This window comes from Eretmochelys imbricata, chromosome 11 (genome assembly GCF_965152235.1).
Source record: "Eretmochelys imbricata isolate rEreImb1 chromosome 11, rEreImb1.hap1, whole genome shotgun sequence".
In the NCBI taxonomy this organism is placed as follows: Eukaryota; Metazoa; Chordata; order Testudines; family Cheloniidae; genus Eretmochelys; species Eretmochelys imbricata.
In genome coordinates, this window is record NC_135582.1 from 21,207,423 (window position 1) to 21,224,079 (window position 16,657).

At 38.2% G+C, this 16,657-nt stretch overlaps 1 protein-coding gene across 1 annotated transcript in view; it reads right to left on the bottom strand.

Moving 5' to 3' along the window:
* The window catches only part of LRP1B (LDL receptor related protein 1B), a 1,054,628-nt gene that overhangs the window by 22,513 nt on the left and 1,015,458 nt on the right, over positions 1-16,657 (bottom strand). The window contains exons 85-86 of the mRNA XM_077830376.1: positions 14,512-14,686; positions 6,536-6,640 (exon numbers count right to left, since the gene is read on the bottom strand). Coding sequence (XP_077686502.1) covers positions 6,536-6,640; positions 14,512-14,686 — 280 coding nt within the window. The remainder of the gene's footprint in view (positions 1-6,535; positions 6,641-14,511; positions 14,687-16,657) is intronic.

A 16,657-nucleotide genomic window follows, 5' to 3' on the forward strand; every position in this document is an offset into this window, starting at 1 on the left:
CTGGGTCCAGAGAAAATCAAGAAGCAGCCCCAGCAGACACCACAGAACACTGATAATGTCTATGTCCATTGTAATCTCAGACTGCTTTCTACAGTTTCTACTTTCTCTTCTACTGATTAGCTCTAGCTGCTTCCAACCATTCCTTTACAGTCTCCTCATTCCAGTCTCATTCCAACTGCCCTCCATGCTACTCTCCTCCTTTCCTCTCTCCAGTCTGACCTTCCATCCCACATATTTCCCTTTCCCTGCCCTGTAATACTGCCACCTCTTCCTGATAAGACATTTAGTGTAAATACAATTTTAAAAAAATAGAACCCCAATAATATATTAAAAAAATAAATGAAATGTCAACTAAACAAAAGAAAGAAAAAAGTAGGCCTAACATGATGCTGGCAAGTTATTATTTCTGTACTGGAATCATTCATCATTTTTACCATCTTACTTATTTACATTGTCATCTCTGGGGGTAGGGATAGTCTTTACTGTAAATTTGTACAAGTACCTGGTAAAATGTACCTTGAGGCCTCTAACTGATGCCATAATATAAGTAAATAAACTATTAATAATGAATAATAATAAAAATGATGCAGTGAGGAGGCTCAGAATGCTTGACTCTTCCAAATTGTGCTTTTTTTATCTTCCTCTTGGTGGGGTCCTTCTGGAAGAAGTCCTCTTAGAGGATTGCCATATCTTTCATCCTGTGGTGACAAATTTTGGAAGGGATAATATGGAATATCTGATTCCTGGATTTTATATGATTTCTTCATGTCCTTTTAGCTTTGTTGTCCTTTTGCCCTTAGTTTTCTCTCTTCGCTAATGACAGACATCTTCAGAGAATGAATGGAGGAAGTATGATGAAGTCTGATTTTGTTTGAGAGGAGCAGTTTCCTTTGGGTTGAGATTGTTCCTTCACTTTCTCTGGTTGAAAAAGTATATCCATATTCTTCAGTTCTTCCTCTTCATAGTCAGATTCAGAAAGCTCCCTGTTTGTGTGGGGTGTAGTCAGAGCTAGGGAGAGAAGGAAAAGATCTCTGGTGTCTCTTAGAACATTTTCTTATGTTTCAGTATTGATTCCCCCCCTTTTGGGATTTTTTTTTATTTACGGGGTGGTATTCGGGGGGGTTCCATACCTCTGGTAAGGAATAAGACCTTTTCATAGACATAGCTGAGAAGGGGGCAAAAGAGAAGGTTGGTATAGGAGAGAAACCTTTAGTCTCTGAGGAAAGAGTAACTGGATAAGATAGTGGCAGCTCTGCCTAGGGACAAGTAGACCTGGAGAGGCACCCGCTAATTTCCCCTTGAGATAGCAATAAGGCTTTACCTTTCAGGGAATTTTCCAGAGAGGGCCATTTCCTGTTGGCGTAGTTTGGTGCCTGCCAGCCAGTTTGACGCAGCCTCTCCGGATCAGGTTTGGGGAGAAGATCCTAATGTTCCAGCTGAGCTCTTTGCTATTTCTGAACGAATGAGTGCTCATAGGTTGGGTACAGCTGTGGAAAACTTCTAGACACCAATTGGGTGTCCCCACAAATGGACTTTTTAGATTCAAGCTCTAGATTCTTCGCCTGCTTTGCCATATCTAAAATAGCAAAGATATAATATCCCCTTCTAAAGGGGATAGCAAAGACTTCCCAATTGCCCTGGGCTCCCCAGTTGTAACAGCTCCCAAACCCTGAAGGAGCTGGTACACGGCATTGTAGCACCTCTCAGATTTGGCCCATATGACCCTTCATAGATGGAGATGGAGGGCAGACGGACCAAATTTGATTGGCGTTGTGACCCTGTGTGCTATGCTGCAATGCCAATCAAATTTGGTCCATTTGCCCTTCATCTCCATTTATGGAGAGGCAGACAGCCCAAATCTGAGTGGTGCTGTGTCCCAATTTAGCCCCTGGAAATGTTGGGAGGCATGGGGTAGGGATACCCCACTAACACTCCATAGTAGCAAGAAGCATAAGACAGAAAAATGGTTGCTGGTGGAATGGAGCTGCTAGTGCCCCAAATATAGCTTTAGAGTTGGGTTATATAGATAAAAGGTGAACCACGGAGATAGAAGATCTGGTGCATGGTGGAAGAAATGTAACCACAGAGTCTGCATGACAAATCTGGATTGTCCCGGCTAACTATAGCAAGCACAGCCTGTTAATAGTAGGTTAGGGTGGAGATGAGGAGACAGTCTTTTTCAAATATATTTTGAATTTTTCTTGATGTTCAAGCTGAATTCCTGCCGTGAGTATCTATAGTGAATTGCAGGCTGACAGCTTTTCATAAAGGTTAGTGATAGGATGTCAATAGACTACCCTATAATAATAAGGGGAAAAAACCTCTTTTCATGATGCAAAAATATGTTTGTATTCTGTTATGAATTATCTTATGCTATAATTAATGTATAAGATTGCTGAAGAACTGTAGATACTTAGTCATCTTATTTGCTAGTAAAACATTATTTTTTGTAAATATATATGTGGTAGTGACAGATGGACATTCACACTTTAGATGTTTAGTTTGGTCTCTCAATCTTAATTGGCCACAAAGTCTTGAGAGATCAGGCTCTCTTGGTTCATGGTTAGTAAAAAATATTGTAGAAACCATCTTATTTATAGAATTATGGTATTTTTATTTCCGGACCCAGCAAAGTCCAAAAGTAAAGAAAACTAAAAAGATACACAAGACACTAGATTTGGAACCCTGCTGTGACTGATTTGCATCAGGCCACCAATAGGACAGTGGACGAGAAGCTGGATATGAGTCAGCAGTGTGCCCTAGTTGCCAAGAAGGCCAATGGCATTTTGGGATGTATAAGTAGGGGCATAGCGAGCAGATCGAGGGACGTGATCGTCCCCCTCTATTCGACATTGGTGAGGCCTCATCTGGAGTACTGTGTCCAGTTTTGGGCCCCACACTACAAGAAGGATGTGGATAAATTGGAGAGAGTCCAGCGAAGGGCAACAAAAATGATTAGGGGTCTGGAACACATGACTTATGAGGAGAGGCTGAGGGAACTGGGATTGTTTAGTCTGCAGAAGAGAAGAATGAGGGAGGATTTGATAGCTGCTTTCAACTACCTGAGAGGTGATTCCAGAGAGGATGGTTCTAGACTATTCTCAGTGGTAGAAGAGGACAGGTCAAGGAGTAATGGTCTCAAGTTGCAGTTGGGGAGGTTTAGGTTGGAGATTAGGAAAAACATTTTCACTAGGAGGGTGGTGAAACACTGGAATGCGTTACCTAGGGAGGTGGTAGAATCTCCTTCCTTAGAAGTTTTTAAGGTCAGGCTTGACAAAGCCCTGGCTGGGATGATTTAATTGGGGATTGGTCCTGCTTTGAGCAGGGGGTTGGAGTAGATGACCTCCTGAGGTCTCTTCCAACCCTGATATTCTATGATTCTATGATTCTATGAATACAAAGAGGATGTAAAACCCAGTGTAACTGGGCTGTGAAGCATTCTTCCTGCTTAAGGGGACTCCCTGGTGGTGCAGGGCTTTAACTCATAGCTACTGCTATACCAACCACCAGCTGACAATCAATGTACTGCATTGCTGGAAAAAGGGAAGAAGGTCTCTATGCCCCTGTGGTCCACTCATGCCCTGCTGCTGGAATGGCTCCTTGGAATTGTAGACAGCTGGGTTTTAGAGGAGCTTTGCATCTATTATAACTTACACTAGTGGCCCCAAGATTGGATGAGTTCAAAGGTGGTTTAATGGCATTCTAGTTTCTTCTTCCCATTTTAACAACGAGTACTGGTGGACCACATCTGAGGATCTGCCCCAAGTGGGGAGTAAGATGTCATGAAATACGTATCATATTAAACCCCAATTTATGCTACTCCACAAGTTTCTAAGTAATTCACTTCTCCTTGGCTGAAAACCTGATCTCACTGAGGACACTGGGAGTTTTGCCATTGACTTCAATGAAGCCAGAATGTCACCTTTGATTTGGGTAAATAAAGGTAAAGCTTCAGAACAAAAAATCTTAAAAAAACCCTCACTTAAAAAAAATTCTTTCATAAACAGAAGTAGCAACAATCAAGTACATTAGAGACAAAATGCTTATTTACAAATCACATAATTAACACATTCTTTAAATTGTGGGAAACAGTTGATAAATTTAATGACTGATAGTCAATTCGCTATTAAACTTTCTATTTCATATATTAAAATACAGATTTTAAATTGTTTTCAATTTCTAAGCTATCAGTTGATGTGCTTCAGTTTATTATACAGAAAGGAGAAAAGGCATTGACAGCACATTTTAAAAAACAATAGTAGTGGGTTGTTTTTAGTATGTAACCGCAGTTTTCTGACGACTCAAGAATGATATGCAGTGTTATGTGAAAATATAAGAAATGCAGAATTAAGACAACCATGTCCTCCATAAATTAATACATACTTCAAACCCATATTCTCTGAATTTTTTAATCAATTACTGACAGTTAATGGAGACATATAAAGATTGCCTTCATTTTATGTTGACTTAATCAGAACACTAATCTGCTTTTCCAGAGAATTATTGTAGCTCAAGACCTAGCATTTCATTGCTTTGAAGTATTGGGGAAAAAAAAGGAATTGTAAGCATATAATCCAACAAAAATGAAAGAATGATTCCTCATCCTAATCACTTTAATTGTTCCCTCCCCCCCAAATAAAACCCCCACTACCTCCCAACAGAACCTCAATAGTATGTGGTTACTAATAGCTGAAAACATGTGTTTATACAACATGTATTTAGATGAGGCTATATATTAAACCTGTTGGACTTTCTGTATTTTATCAAATTGAAGTCTATGTCATTGGCTCATCATTCTAATTCTGACCCTTGCATCAGATCAGTTCTCTGAAGCTCTATGCATCTTATTCTAGTATTTAGAATCAATGAGGATGTCGGGCAGGATATATTTTCAATATGCACAAGGCAGAGGAAGTTTCCTTTCCTGATGAGAATTAACAGTTTATTTTCAAGAAGTATGTCTGAAATTGCTTGAGAGAAAGGTAACATAAAAATGAAGGTAAATTATAAATTGAATCAATAAAGGATGAAAAGTGTTAAGAACAGAGCTTTTCTAATTTTTCGTAGTTTGTGCTAATTGCTTTTTTAAACCTGATTTACAGATTAAGTTAACAAAGAGGTTTACCAATACAAGTCTAACTGTTAAAATGGCAGCCAAATAACCTTCTTGTTTAATTACTCTGTAAATACTGGAAATGCAAAATCACGTTAAAATGTGCACAGTTTGCTTCACGTCAAAACTTTATGCTGTGGATGCATTATTCATTAAAATACCTCAGATCCCACATCCAGGAACAAAAAGCTGAAGTAGTATTTTTATAATTTTTAACCATTATTTCTTCTTCCAATAATATGGCAACAGACACTCCAACAGTCTATGTTTAAATACAGTCATCAGTACGACTATTAAACGGGTAAGTGTGTATTACATAAATGAGCCCCTAGATTAAGTATATGCTGTGAAATGTATGTGAATGTGCATGATTTGAATCAATGAACTGTGGCCTGAAATGATGTCACACAATGTGCAGCATTAAGTGGAAGGTTAAACCTACTTGCATCTCGGTTCATTAAACGCAGTTAAAGTGCAAATTCCCTCATTCTGACAGTAGTAATCACAAGGGTTCACTTTCTGGTCACAGCGCTGACTTTTAAACCCCACAGAGCATCTGCAGAATTTCAGTAAAATACAGCTAAATAAATATTCTGCCTTTTGCTGAACAAATTTTAAACTCATTACATACAGTGATGGTAACACACACACACACGAAATATGCTCAGCCTTTTCACAGGAGGTCCAATCTGATAATATCTCAGAAAGTATGGGTAATCAACACTAATCAAAAACATTTTGGTAACAATGGACCCTGTATTAACCCCTTGCTTCAGGAATCAGAGTTTTGACACAAAGCACTAAAGTCAAATGTCCTAACAGTTAGTACTGGCAATTCCAGAGCATGATGGTCTTAAAAAAGAGAATCCATGTTTGTTTCCTAAGAATTGTTAGTAACATTTGTTACATGCTGAAGTTTCTATGTGTTTTTACAAAACCACATGAGTTAATGTGTGTGAAACTGGTTATCCCTGAGAATCTATGTTGTTTCATGTCAAACTATGTCAAGAGGAGACTGTGTTAAAAAATGAAAAAACACCACTTAAAAAGAGATAGAAATCATTAGGCACCAAAATATCAATCATAGATGGTTAATCCCACACTATTATATATGTGAATTGCCAGCAAATAGGTCCTCACATTCACCCTTAAGTATTCTAAGTATTCTATTGTAAAATCTTCTTGTTGAAGAGCAGTAAACAATAGTCACTAAATCATCAACAATGTCAAATGATGAACAAAAAGAATATTCTACAACTTGCAGTAGAACAGAGTGACAGTCAAAAATAACACCTAGAAAAGTAAAATACCATTGTGAGTGGTACATCATCAATACCTGAACAGATAAGAAATGCAGATGAACAGAAACTTTATTATTTACTGCTACACAGATGTTTTAATGATACACACAAAAGTACTTACAGACAGACAGGTATATTTGTCTCTGGGTCCAGCTGACATGCACCACCATTATAACAGTAGCCATCACATAACTGACAGCTAGAGGCAATCTTTCCATTAGTGCAGCTGTAATGAAAAAAATTGTTATCCACATCATTATTGTTGAAAGCAGATGTGAACTATCTACAGATGAAAACATTCATCTTATGAGAAGTAAAAGAATTGCTGATTGATTACATTTCACTAAGACTCTCTAGCTTGAGGCAGTAACTTTTTAAACAGATTTTTGTGGAACAGGTCACCATTATTCTATACAAATTCTAATATTTTCAGCCTATTTAGTTCATCAGAATAAACAATTATTATAATTTATGTAATCTCCCATTAATATCACTGCAGATCTTAATGGGGTATCTTTGCATTGCTGTAAACCTGTGTCCTTAAGCCATTGTCCTGGACACCATATGAAGGCAAAACAAGACACCAGGAATGTGGCTTAACTTGGGTGCAACTTGCTTAACTAATATATTTGGGAGCTATCCAACAATAACTCCTCCCATGCAGGTCATTCTTCCTACTATGATCCACTCCAGTTAGTGGAGGGCTGCCATCAGCCCCCCCCCCATTCTTTTAACCTGGTCCCAGCACTCTTGCTGGGACCCCATCATCCTTCCGTCATATCAGATTAATGGGGAGGGAAATATGGGGTTGTCTCCTGTAGTAGACATAAGGAGCCCCACTCCATTCCCCACCTTTTTTAGAGGAGACACAAATTGCAAGGGGGACATGGAGTGGGAGCTTTTCTTCTTGTGCAGAATGATTCCTAGAGCTGGTGGAAGGGCTTATAAAACACTCCCATTAAGTGTGCGGGAGCCAACAGGCGTTGCTACAGCCTTGTGTTCCACCAATCAGCCTAACCCTCCCTCCTCCAGACAACAAAGAGACTAAATGTTCCCAAGGAGAGGTATGTTGTATGTCTTCCAATCCACTTCTGATTCTGGTTTATAAGGGTATCAGATCTACCCTACTGAATGACTACCTGCACTGGGCACATGCCAAGTTGTGATAAAAATGAATTGTACAGCCTAATCTACCCACTGGGTCCTTAGGCTGCTGCAAAGAAGGTGAAAAAATCCACACTACCCAGGCCAATCTGGCAGAGAGGGAAAATTCCTTCCAAGTCCCAACAGGTAATTAGTATGATGCCTACAGCAAGACCCAGAAGACCCAGTCCTATTATAATCCCAAGGGGGGAGTGGAGTGGGAGTTTTTCTTCTCGTGCAGAATGGCTCCTAGAGCTGGGGGAAGGGCTTATAACCCTCCCATTAAGTGTGTGGGAGCCAATGGGTTTTGCTATAGCTTTGTGGTCCACCAATCAGCCTAAACACCCTCCTCTCCAGATGACAATGAGGCTGAATGTCCCCAAGGAGAGGAGGGTTGTATCCCTTAAAAGAGGCCAAAGAATTTCTTTCCACACTAGCCGAAAGTTCCCCCCACCTCTGAGGCCTTTTTGGAGGTGGGCATTGCTTGTAAAACCTCTAAGTGGTATTAAACGTAAGCAAATAAGCAATTCATAAATGGACTGATCCTCAATACTTCAGGTCTGAATAAACATTCCATTTCCAGGGCTTAAGAAAAAACACTAACATTTTGCTTACATTTTTACATAAAACTGTAAATAACATATTTTTATTCAATCTCAGCCTGAGTTTGAACTCAATTCTATGGACATAGCATGGTTGTCTTTAAAAACTCAACATTATTATTGCTGATTGTTTGTTCGACAGTAGTACCTACTAACCACAAGGTTAAGGAGTTATTGTGCTAGGTACATACATTAGTACATGAAAGTCCTTGATCTAAATAGACAAATAGTGAGTGAAAAGCAATATTTCCATTTTACACAGGGGGAACTGAGGCACAGGATGACAAAAGCAACTTTGGCTAAGGTCCCACGGGAAATCTCTGGCAGAGGTGTGAAGTGAATTCTCATCTCCTGAGTCCCATTCCAGTGCCTTAATTAAAAAAGACATCCTTCCTGCTGGCATTTGCCAACTGCTATCAAGCAGTAATCTGTGATTACCACACTTTCCCCCTATTATTAGAATAGAAGCTGTATGTGGCAATAGTTGACAAAAGTAGACCTTTTAATGGTTTCTACTGTTGTGTGCATTGTAAAACTAACTGGTGAAAGTCACAAACCTGCAGCAAAACACAACTTTTACATTTTCTGAGATAAGACCTAGAACCCATGTGGTCATAGATCTAGCTGCTAAGCTCCTGTTCAGTTTTTTCAATTCATTGTGTTAGCAGCTGTAAACTGTACAACCTCTCGTTCTCTGTACCTAATTGCTGATTATCAAGCTATTCCTCTGGTACTGGTATTACCATTCAATACAGATAAATACAGAGATTAGCTGCAATACATATACATAGTTCTCAAGATATGTGAATATTCTATTTTATTAAAGTTTTTGTTCGCCTACTTACTAGAAATTTGATTCTCTCTCATCGTTATACTTATAAAACACAAAATGGGATTGAACTGAAGACAATCTGCTTTTGTCCATAAATTACTGTACTGTAGTTGAATGTGATTACCAATCTATCCATCTGCACACCAGCAGCAGCCTCTTAACAGCTAAAAAACAAGTAGGATTCAATGCTGTGTGATACAAACACAGGTTCCACACATCCATGTGGCATGTATTGTTTTCCATTTGCATCTTCTTTTTATCTTCACAAACAATTTCTTTTGGCTTCTTTTTACCTTTCATGATATCATTTTTCCCCATCCTTTATTCTTTCAGTACTTGTTTCATTCTTCCTTCTTTGACCGTTCTCTTTAGCTCATTCCCATCTTCTTTTGGGCCCCACGTTTGCTTTTTCTTCTTTATTTTAATATGTATTAAAGCTCTGTCTTCCATTAAATAACTAGCAGTTTGAATGGCCCTACTTCCTTCCAGTCTGAAGTTATTGTAGCAGTGAGGAACTGAGAGGAGACACGTCTATTAGCAATGCCAGTTTAGCACTGTGTAGGTGGCAGCTTGGTTCCAGCAGTAATATGCACTAACAACAGGGCTTCTAAAGAAAGGCCAATTACAAAGCAACCTTCAAATTGCAAAAAGGGTTTCATGATGCTGATGATTTTCACACAGCTTTGCTCATGAATGTGAAAAGCTATTTCTTTCTTTAACCGTTTAGTTGGGTAAAACTGGCTAGGGATTATCTTCCAATGCATTCATATTTATGGAAAACCTGACTGCTGTTCTCTGTGAAGCATGTTACACATTTGTGTAATGTCAACTGTAGGTCTATTTATTATATCTGTTTTACAAAGATACAAAATTAAATATTTTATAAAATGAAAACAAAGCAAAAATGGCAGGTATATATATAGGCTTGTAATTAAAAAAGCAAAACACATTTAAAAAATAACACTGGCTACTGTAATTTGCTTTTTAAAGGGAAGCTATAACATAAAGTACATACAATAGTTCTTGGGTCCAGTGTTAATTCACATGGCACAGGTCAGGAAAAATGATGGGTTCAAAGATGCACTGGCCTGGTTCTCCAGCATTATGATGGCTTCCTGTGGCCCCAAAAAAGTATTCCAGTACCTAGGGATTGCAGGATGTAGGTGGCCACGCCTCGTTTCCTTGGCTACACTCTCTGCACTAGCTCTATTGCACCCAAGATTCCCTTGAGCAGGAAAAATCCTTTTGTGGTGCTTTAAAGTGGGTGTAGTGCTTCTTAAAGAAGTCATAATAGGGCCCCAAATTAACACCTTAGTTATGAGAACATGACTGTTACACATGTATAATTTTATCTTTAGCAATTCCTGAATTTGGAATACAAGTTTAGTGTTCTCTTACTATATGTTTTTTAATGGGATTTCCTAGATGTGTTTTCAGAGCCTCTTGCAGAAGCAGTTTCAAGAGCTGAGTCTTTCAGTCCTTCTGGGTGCTTTTAATTGAACGCCTTGCAGGCATCAGTGTCTTTAGCTGAATGCTCTTCCCTGAGGCATAAAAGCAACATGTTTTAAATGCCTTTTTCCTATATGGATCTATCATCTTCGACAAGGATCATGGTGAGCCAAAATCATCAAACATTTCATTAAACAACTGAAAAATTGCAAACATCTAACCAAGACTTTTGAGTCCACACTATGACTATCTATTAAAAGTACTTATGGACTGTTTACAACTATTTGTATATAACTAATAAAATGCAGAACAGGGTGAATTTGGTTTCTAACTGTCCTGGGAGTCTAACAGAGAACTGACAGATCATTAGAGGACAGATGGCAAGGAGGTGGGCTTTAAACTAGGTTAATGGGGGCAGGAGACAAACGCACATGGGTTAGTCCAGAACATGGCGACCTGGGGGAAGGGTTGGAATCTGCAGGAAATATAGGCAATCATAGCAAGGACAAAGGACAGACAAAAAGGTATAACTGGCATCACAGAGACTTGGTGGGATAATTCACATCACTGGAAGATTGGCATTGAAGTACACAACTTGTTCAGGAAACAAGCAGGCAGGGAAAACAGGGAAGAGCTGTTGCCTTGTATATCAAAGATGTATATACTTGCACTTAGGTCAAGATAGAGGTGGGCGGCAGACCTGCTGAAAGTCTCTGGGTAAGGATAAAAGGTATAAAAAAACCAAGGGTGATGTCATGGTAGTGGTCTAGTATTGACCACTGAACCAGGAAGAAGACGTGTATGAGGCTTTTTTTAATAACTAACAATATCATCCAAGCCCAGGACTTGATGGTGACTGCGAACTTCACTACCCAGACATCTGTTGAGAAAATAATAAAGAATGGCACAAATCATCCTACAAGTTCTTGGAATGCATTGGAGACAACTTTTTATTACAGATGGAGAAAGCAATTAAGGGAGAGGCAGTTCTATTTTTGATTCTGAGAAATAGGAAGGAACTTATTGAGAATTTGAAGATGGAACGCAACTTGGATGAAAATGATCATGAGATGACACAGTTCATGATTCTAAGGAAAATGGGAGAATAAAGACAATAGACTTCAAGAAGGCAGACTTTTGAAAACTCAGAGAATTGGTAGGTAAGATTCTGTGGGAGGCAAATCTAAGGGAAAAAGGAGTTCAGGAGGGTTGGCAGTTTTTTAAAAAAGACATTATTAAAGGCACAAGTGAAAACTATCCTAATCTGTAGGAAAGATAGGAATTATGATAAGAGACAACCTTGGCTTAGCCAGGAGAACTTTAAAGATCTGAAATTGAAAAAAGAGTCATACAAAAGTGGAAACTAGGTCAAATTATGTAGGATGAATATAAAAAATACAACACAATCATGTAGGGACAAAATTAGAAAGGTCAAGGCACAAAATGAGATTAAACTAGCTAGGAAATAGCAGGTAGCAAGAAAACATTTTGAAAATAAATGAGAAGAAGACAAAGACCAATGAAAGGATAGGCCCATTATTCAATGAGGAGGGAAAGACAATAACAGAAATCACAGCAATAGCCGAAGTGTTCAGTGCCTATTTTATTTCAGTTTTCACCAAAAGGATTGGCAATAATTGGATGAATAACATAGTGAATGGCAGTGTAAATGGAACAGGATCTGAACCTAAAATAGGGAAAGAACAAATTTGATATCTTCAAGTCAGCGGGAACTGAAGAAATACATCTAGAATACTTAAGGAACTGGCTGAAGAGATAAATAATAGTCAATATGTATTTGTCAAGAATAAATCATGTCAGACCAACCTAATATCCTTCTTTGACAGGTAACAAGCCTTGCAGATGGGAGAAGCAGTATGTGTGATATATATCAACTTTACTAAGGCTTTTGATACTCTCTTATTCATAAGTAAATTAGGGAAATATAGCCTAGAGAAGCCCAACTGGTCGAAAATCAGTACTCAGAGAATAATCATCAGTTGTTCACAATCAAGCTGGAAGTACATGGAGTTCCGCACGGATCTGTCCTGAGTTTGGTTCTATTCAATATCTTCATAAATTATTTGGATAATGGCAGAGAGAGTACTTTTATAAATGCTATAGATGATACCAAACTGGGAGGGGTTACAAGCATTTTGGAAGACAGGATTAGAATTCAAAATTACCTTGACAAATGTGAGAAATGGTTTGAAAAATATATGATGAAATTCAATAAGGACAAATGCAAATTACTAGACTTAGGAAGGAAAAACCAGTTGCATAAATACAAACTGGGAAATGACTGGTTAGGAAGGAGTACTGCAGAAAAGGATCTAGCGGTTATAGTGAATCCCAACCTAAAATGAGTCAACTATGTAATACTGAAGTAAAAAAAGTGAACATCATTCTGGGATGTATTAGCAAGAGTGTTAAACAAAACACAAGAAATAATTATTAAATAATTATTAAATAATTATTTCTAAATAAACAAGACACAAGAAATAATTATTTCACTCTACTCAGGACTGATAAAGCTTCAATTTGAGTATTGTGTTTTGGGCACCACAACTTGGGAAAGATGTGGACAAATTGTGGAAAGCGCAGAGGAGAGCAAGAAGAATGAGTAAAGGTCTAGAAACCATGACCTACAAGGAAAGATTGAAAAACCTGGGTTTCTTTGGTCTAGAGAAGAGAAGACAGAGGGGACATGAAAACAGTCTTCAAGTACATAAAATGTTATTATAAAGGGGAGGAGATAAAATATTCTCCTTATTCATTGAGGGCAGGACAAGAAGTAATGGACTTAAATTGCAGCATGGGAGATATAAGTAAGACATTAGGAAAAACTTCCTAACTGTAAGGGTAGTTAAGCACTGGAACAAATTACCTAGGGAGATTGTGGAATCTCCATCATTGAAGGTTTTTTAAGAATAGGTTAGAGAAACACCTATCAGGGATAGTCTAGATAATACTTAGTCCTGCCTCAGTGCAGGGGATTGGACTAGACCACCTATTGAGATCCAGTCCAGTCCTACATTTCTATGATTCTGTGATTAAACAATTAGTTAAGGAATGCTGGGATTAGTAGCAACACAGCAAGCTATGCTTTTCAGGCCAATTCTTCCATGTCTTAGGTGGGTAAAGATAATTAGCTCTTGGACTTATAGCTTAAAAACAATACAAAGAATTCTATAATTGCTAAATAATTATGTACGATACCTATTGTGTTTTATTTCTTATGTAGGACATATAAAGATTTATTACAACCTCCTGTATTTCAAAATGTATGATATAAAATTCAAGCCATTAAATATAAATTGCCTTCACTTGCACATGTGAATATCACTGAACTCTGCAATGCCAATGATGTAACTGTTTCCATAGCAATTCATATATTTCAAAGTAGTAAAAGAATAAGGAGACCCAAAAAGGACAAAAAATGTGGCAAAAATTGGCACAAAATTTGTGATGGCATGGAGCACTGCAATGTTTTATTTCCATTTATTGGGGATAACATACACAATTTTCTAGTGTTTTTTTCCTCTTATGAGAAACATGGTTGTCCCAAACCTGCAACAATAAAAAGCTTTATGGCACCCCACACCATCACATACTTCCTATTTATGATACTCATGAGCAAGGACTTCTGTGCAGGTTACTGATAATCTAAGAAATTATGTCTGTCTTTACTTTCAAAAATGTTCAGAATAATATATAACCTCTGCTTCCATGACACAGTCATGTTTTCTACTTACTGAGAATGTGGAGTAAAATGTAGTTCTTAGTTTTGGTTGAGGTTATGTTCTCCTTGAAGTTGTGCAGGTTATCATTCCATCCCACCTGTCATATTCAAAGCTGGGATCCTCAAATTCCACCAAAAAACAAAGGACTCTGCCTGGTTACTTATGAGCTAATGATGATACCATGTTTACATCATCTTGTAACCCACCATTCATGTAGTACAATTCTGTTGTACACTATCAAGTATAATGATTTACTGATTATTGCATTTTAACTATTAATTCATCTACGTATATAATATATCACTTTAAATCTAACAAAAATACTTACTTGCACATTATGTCATCACTGTCCTTGTTTATTATGCAGTGCCCACCATGGCATCTTACACACTTGTCTACTTCACATTTTGGACCCTCATATTGTACAGGACAGACACATTCTACACTTCCATCATCAGCAATGGTACAAGATTCAGAATTCACACAATAATGGTGGCATACATCTGCAAAGAAACATTAAAAGGTATTAATGAAAATTATTTTAATAATAATAATATATTTGCATCCCAAGTAAGACGAAAAAACTTGAAGGGAAGGGCTCCAGTCCCAAATGGATGCTTAACCACCTCACAAATAATATTAACAACATGTAGAGAGCCTTCAAGGAATAGACAAAGGGATTAATCAACAAAGAATGCTAAATCTTGGAGCTCAGGAAGTATAGGAATACAGTGAGTATTGCCAAAAGTCAAGCTGAGTTAGATCTTGCAAGAGAAACTAAAACAAATGGAAAAGGTTTTTAGTCATATAAATAAAAAGAGAACAAGAAAAGAAATGGAGCTGATGGGCCAGGATTAAAGATAATCTAGATATGGCCCAACAACTAAATGAATACATTGCCTCAGCTTTTAGTAAGGATGATAATGTAGAACACGGGGCACAGACATAATGGCTAATGGGAATGAGTGAATACAAATGGAAATTACCGCATCCGAGATGAGAGCAAAACTCAAAGAGCTTAATGAGCTCAAATTGGTAGTAATGGGGCAGTGATTGAATAATTTCCATCCCAATATACTGATAGAAACATCACATGAAACTGCAAATCTGGTAGCAATGTTTCTTAATAAATCTATCAAATTGGGGGCAGTACCATATAACTGGAGAATAGCAAACATAGTACCTATATTTAAGAAAGGGGAAAAAGTGATCCAGGCAACTACAGACCTGTTAGTGTGACCTCAACAGTATGCAAGTTTTAGAGCAAATTTTGAAGGACAGAAAAGTTAAGGACATGGGGGTAAATGGAGAATGAAATGTAACATGGATTTACCAAAGGTAGACCATGCAATACTAAACTGATATATTTCTTCTATAATATTATGACAAGGGAAATGGAGTAGAACTAATGTATCTGGACTTTTAATGCATTTGATAGTGCCACATGCGGAATTATTAGTTAAACTGGAGAATATAGTATTAGTACAAGAATTGTAGGCTGAGTAAAGAACTGGTCAAAGGGGACATAAGCACTGGACAACTGCTGATAAACTGTGAGGTCCTCACTTGAAATCTTAGGTATTTTTTGTGTTCTAGATGGTCCAATATATGAAAATAGATGTCTTGGAATTTGAGAACAGCAAACCAATCTTGTGGTTTTATGTGTGGGATTGTTGAGGCGAGGGCTACAATTTGGAACTTGAATCAATGAATGAATGTAATGAGTTTCCTCAAGACTGTAATTGATCACTATCCTCCTTTTTCCCTTGGGAATTAAGAAGTAACAGAAATAAAAACCTCTCTTCCTGTACTGAAGAGGAACATCTACCACTGTGAGAGATGAGAAGTGACCCCACCACTTGTTGCAACAGTCTCTCATTAGAGGACTCCCTGCAAAGGGACTGGAAAGGTGGGTGTGGGGGGGAGGTAGGACCTGGAGAGGGTATAGTTCCTTCAAGAGTGTACCTAGGGGGCTCTCAACACAACCATCAAACTGGCTGTCTTGAGGGGATGTAGATCTCAGTGCTGCTGAGGAAGATGTCAAGGGCCTTCACCTTTGGAATTTTTGTTTCTTTCTCAGTTGCTCTGGTGGTCTTTGGCGTGCTGTGTAGTAAGAGGAAGAAGACAGATGCCTGGGTAGGTCTGATGTTTTCCCTATTTCCTTCCGGGTTCCTTCCAGGTCACCCCAAAGGACCTAAGCATGGCCCTGTAGCCCTTCGATGTGCGTGAAGTGTCATCAATATTGCTGCTAAATAGATCAGAACCCTTGAAAGAGAGATTTTCCATTATAGTCTGTGCTTCCCCAAAAGTCCCAGAGGATTGCAACCATGATGCTCATTTCATAGTCATAGCCACTGCCATTGATCTTGCTGCAGTGTCTGAGACATCAGTTGCAGCCAGCAGAAATTTCTGCACTAACTGAGTCTCAGCTATTAGAGATCTCAACTCATCTCTAGACTCCTGTGGTAACTTGT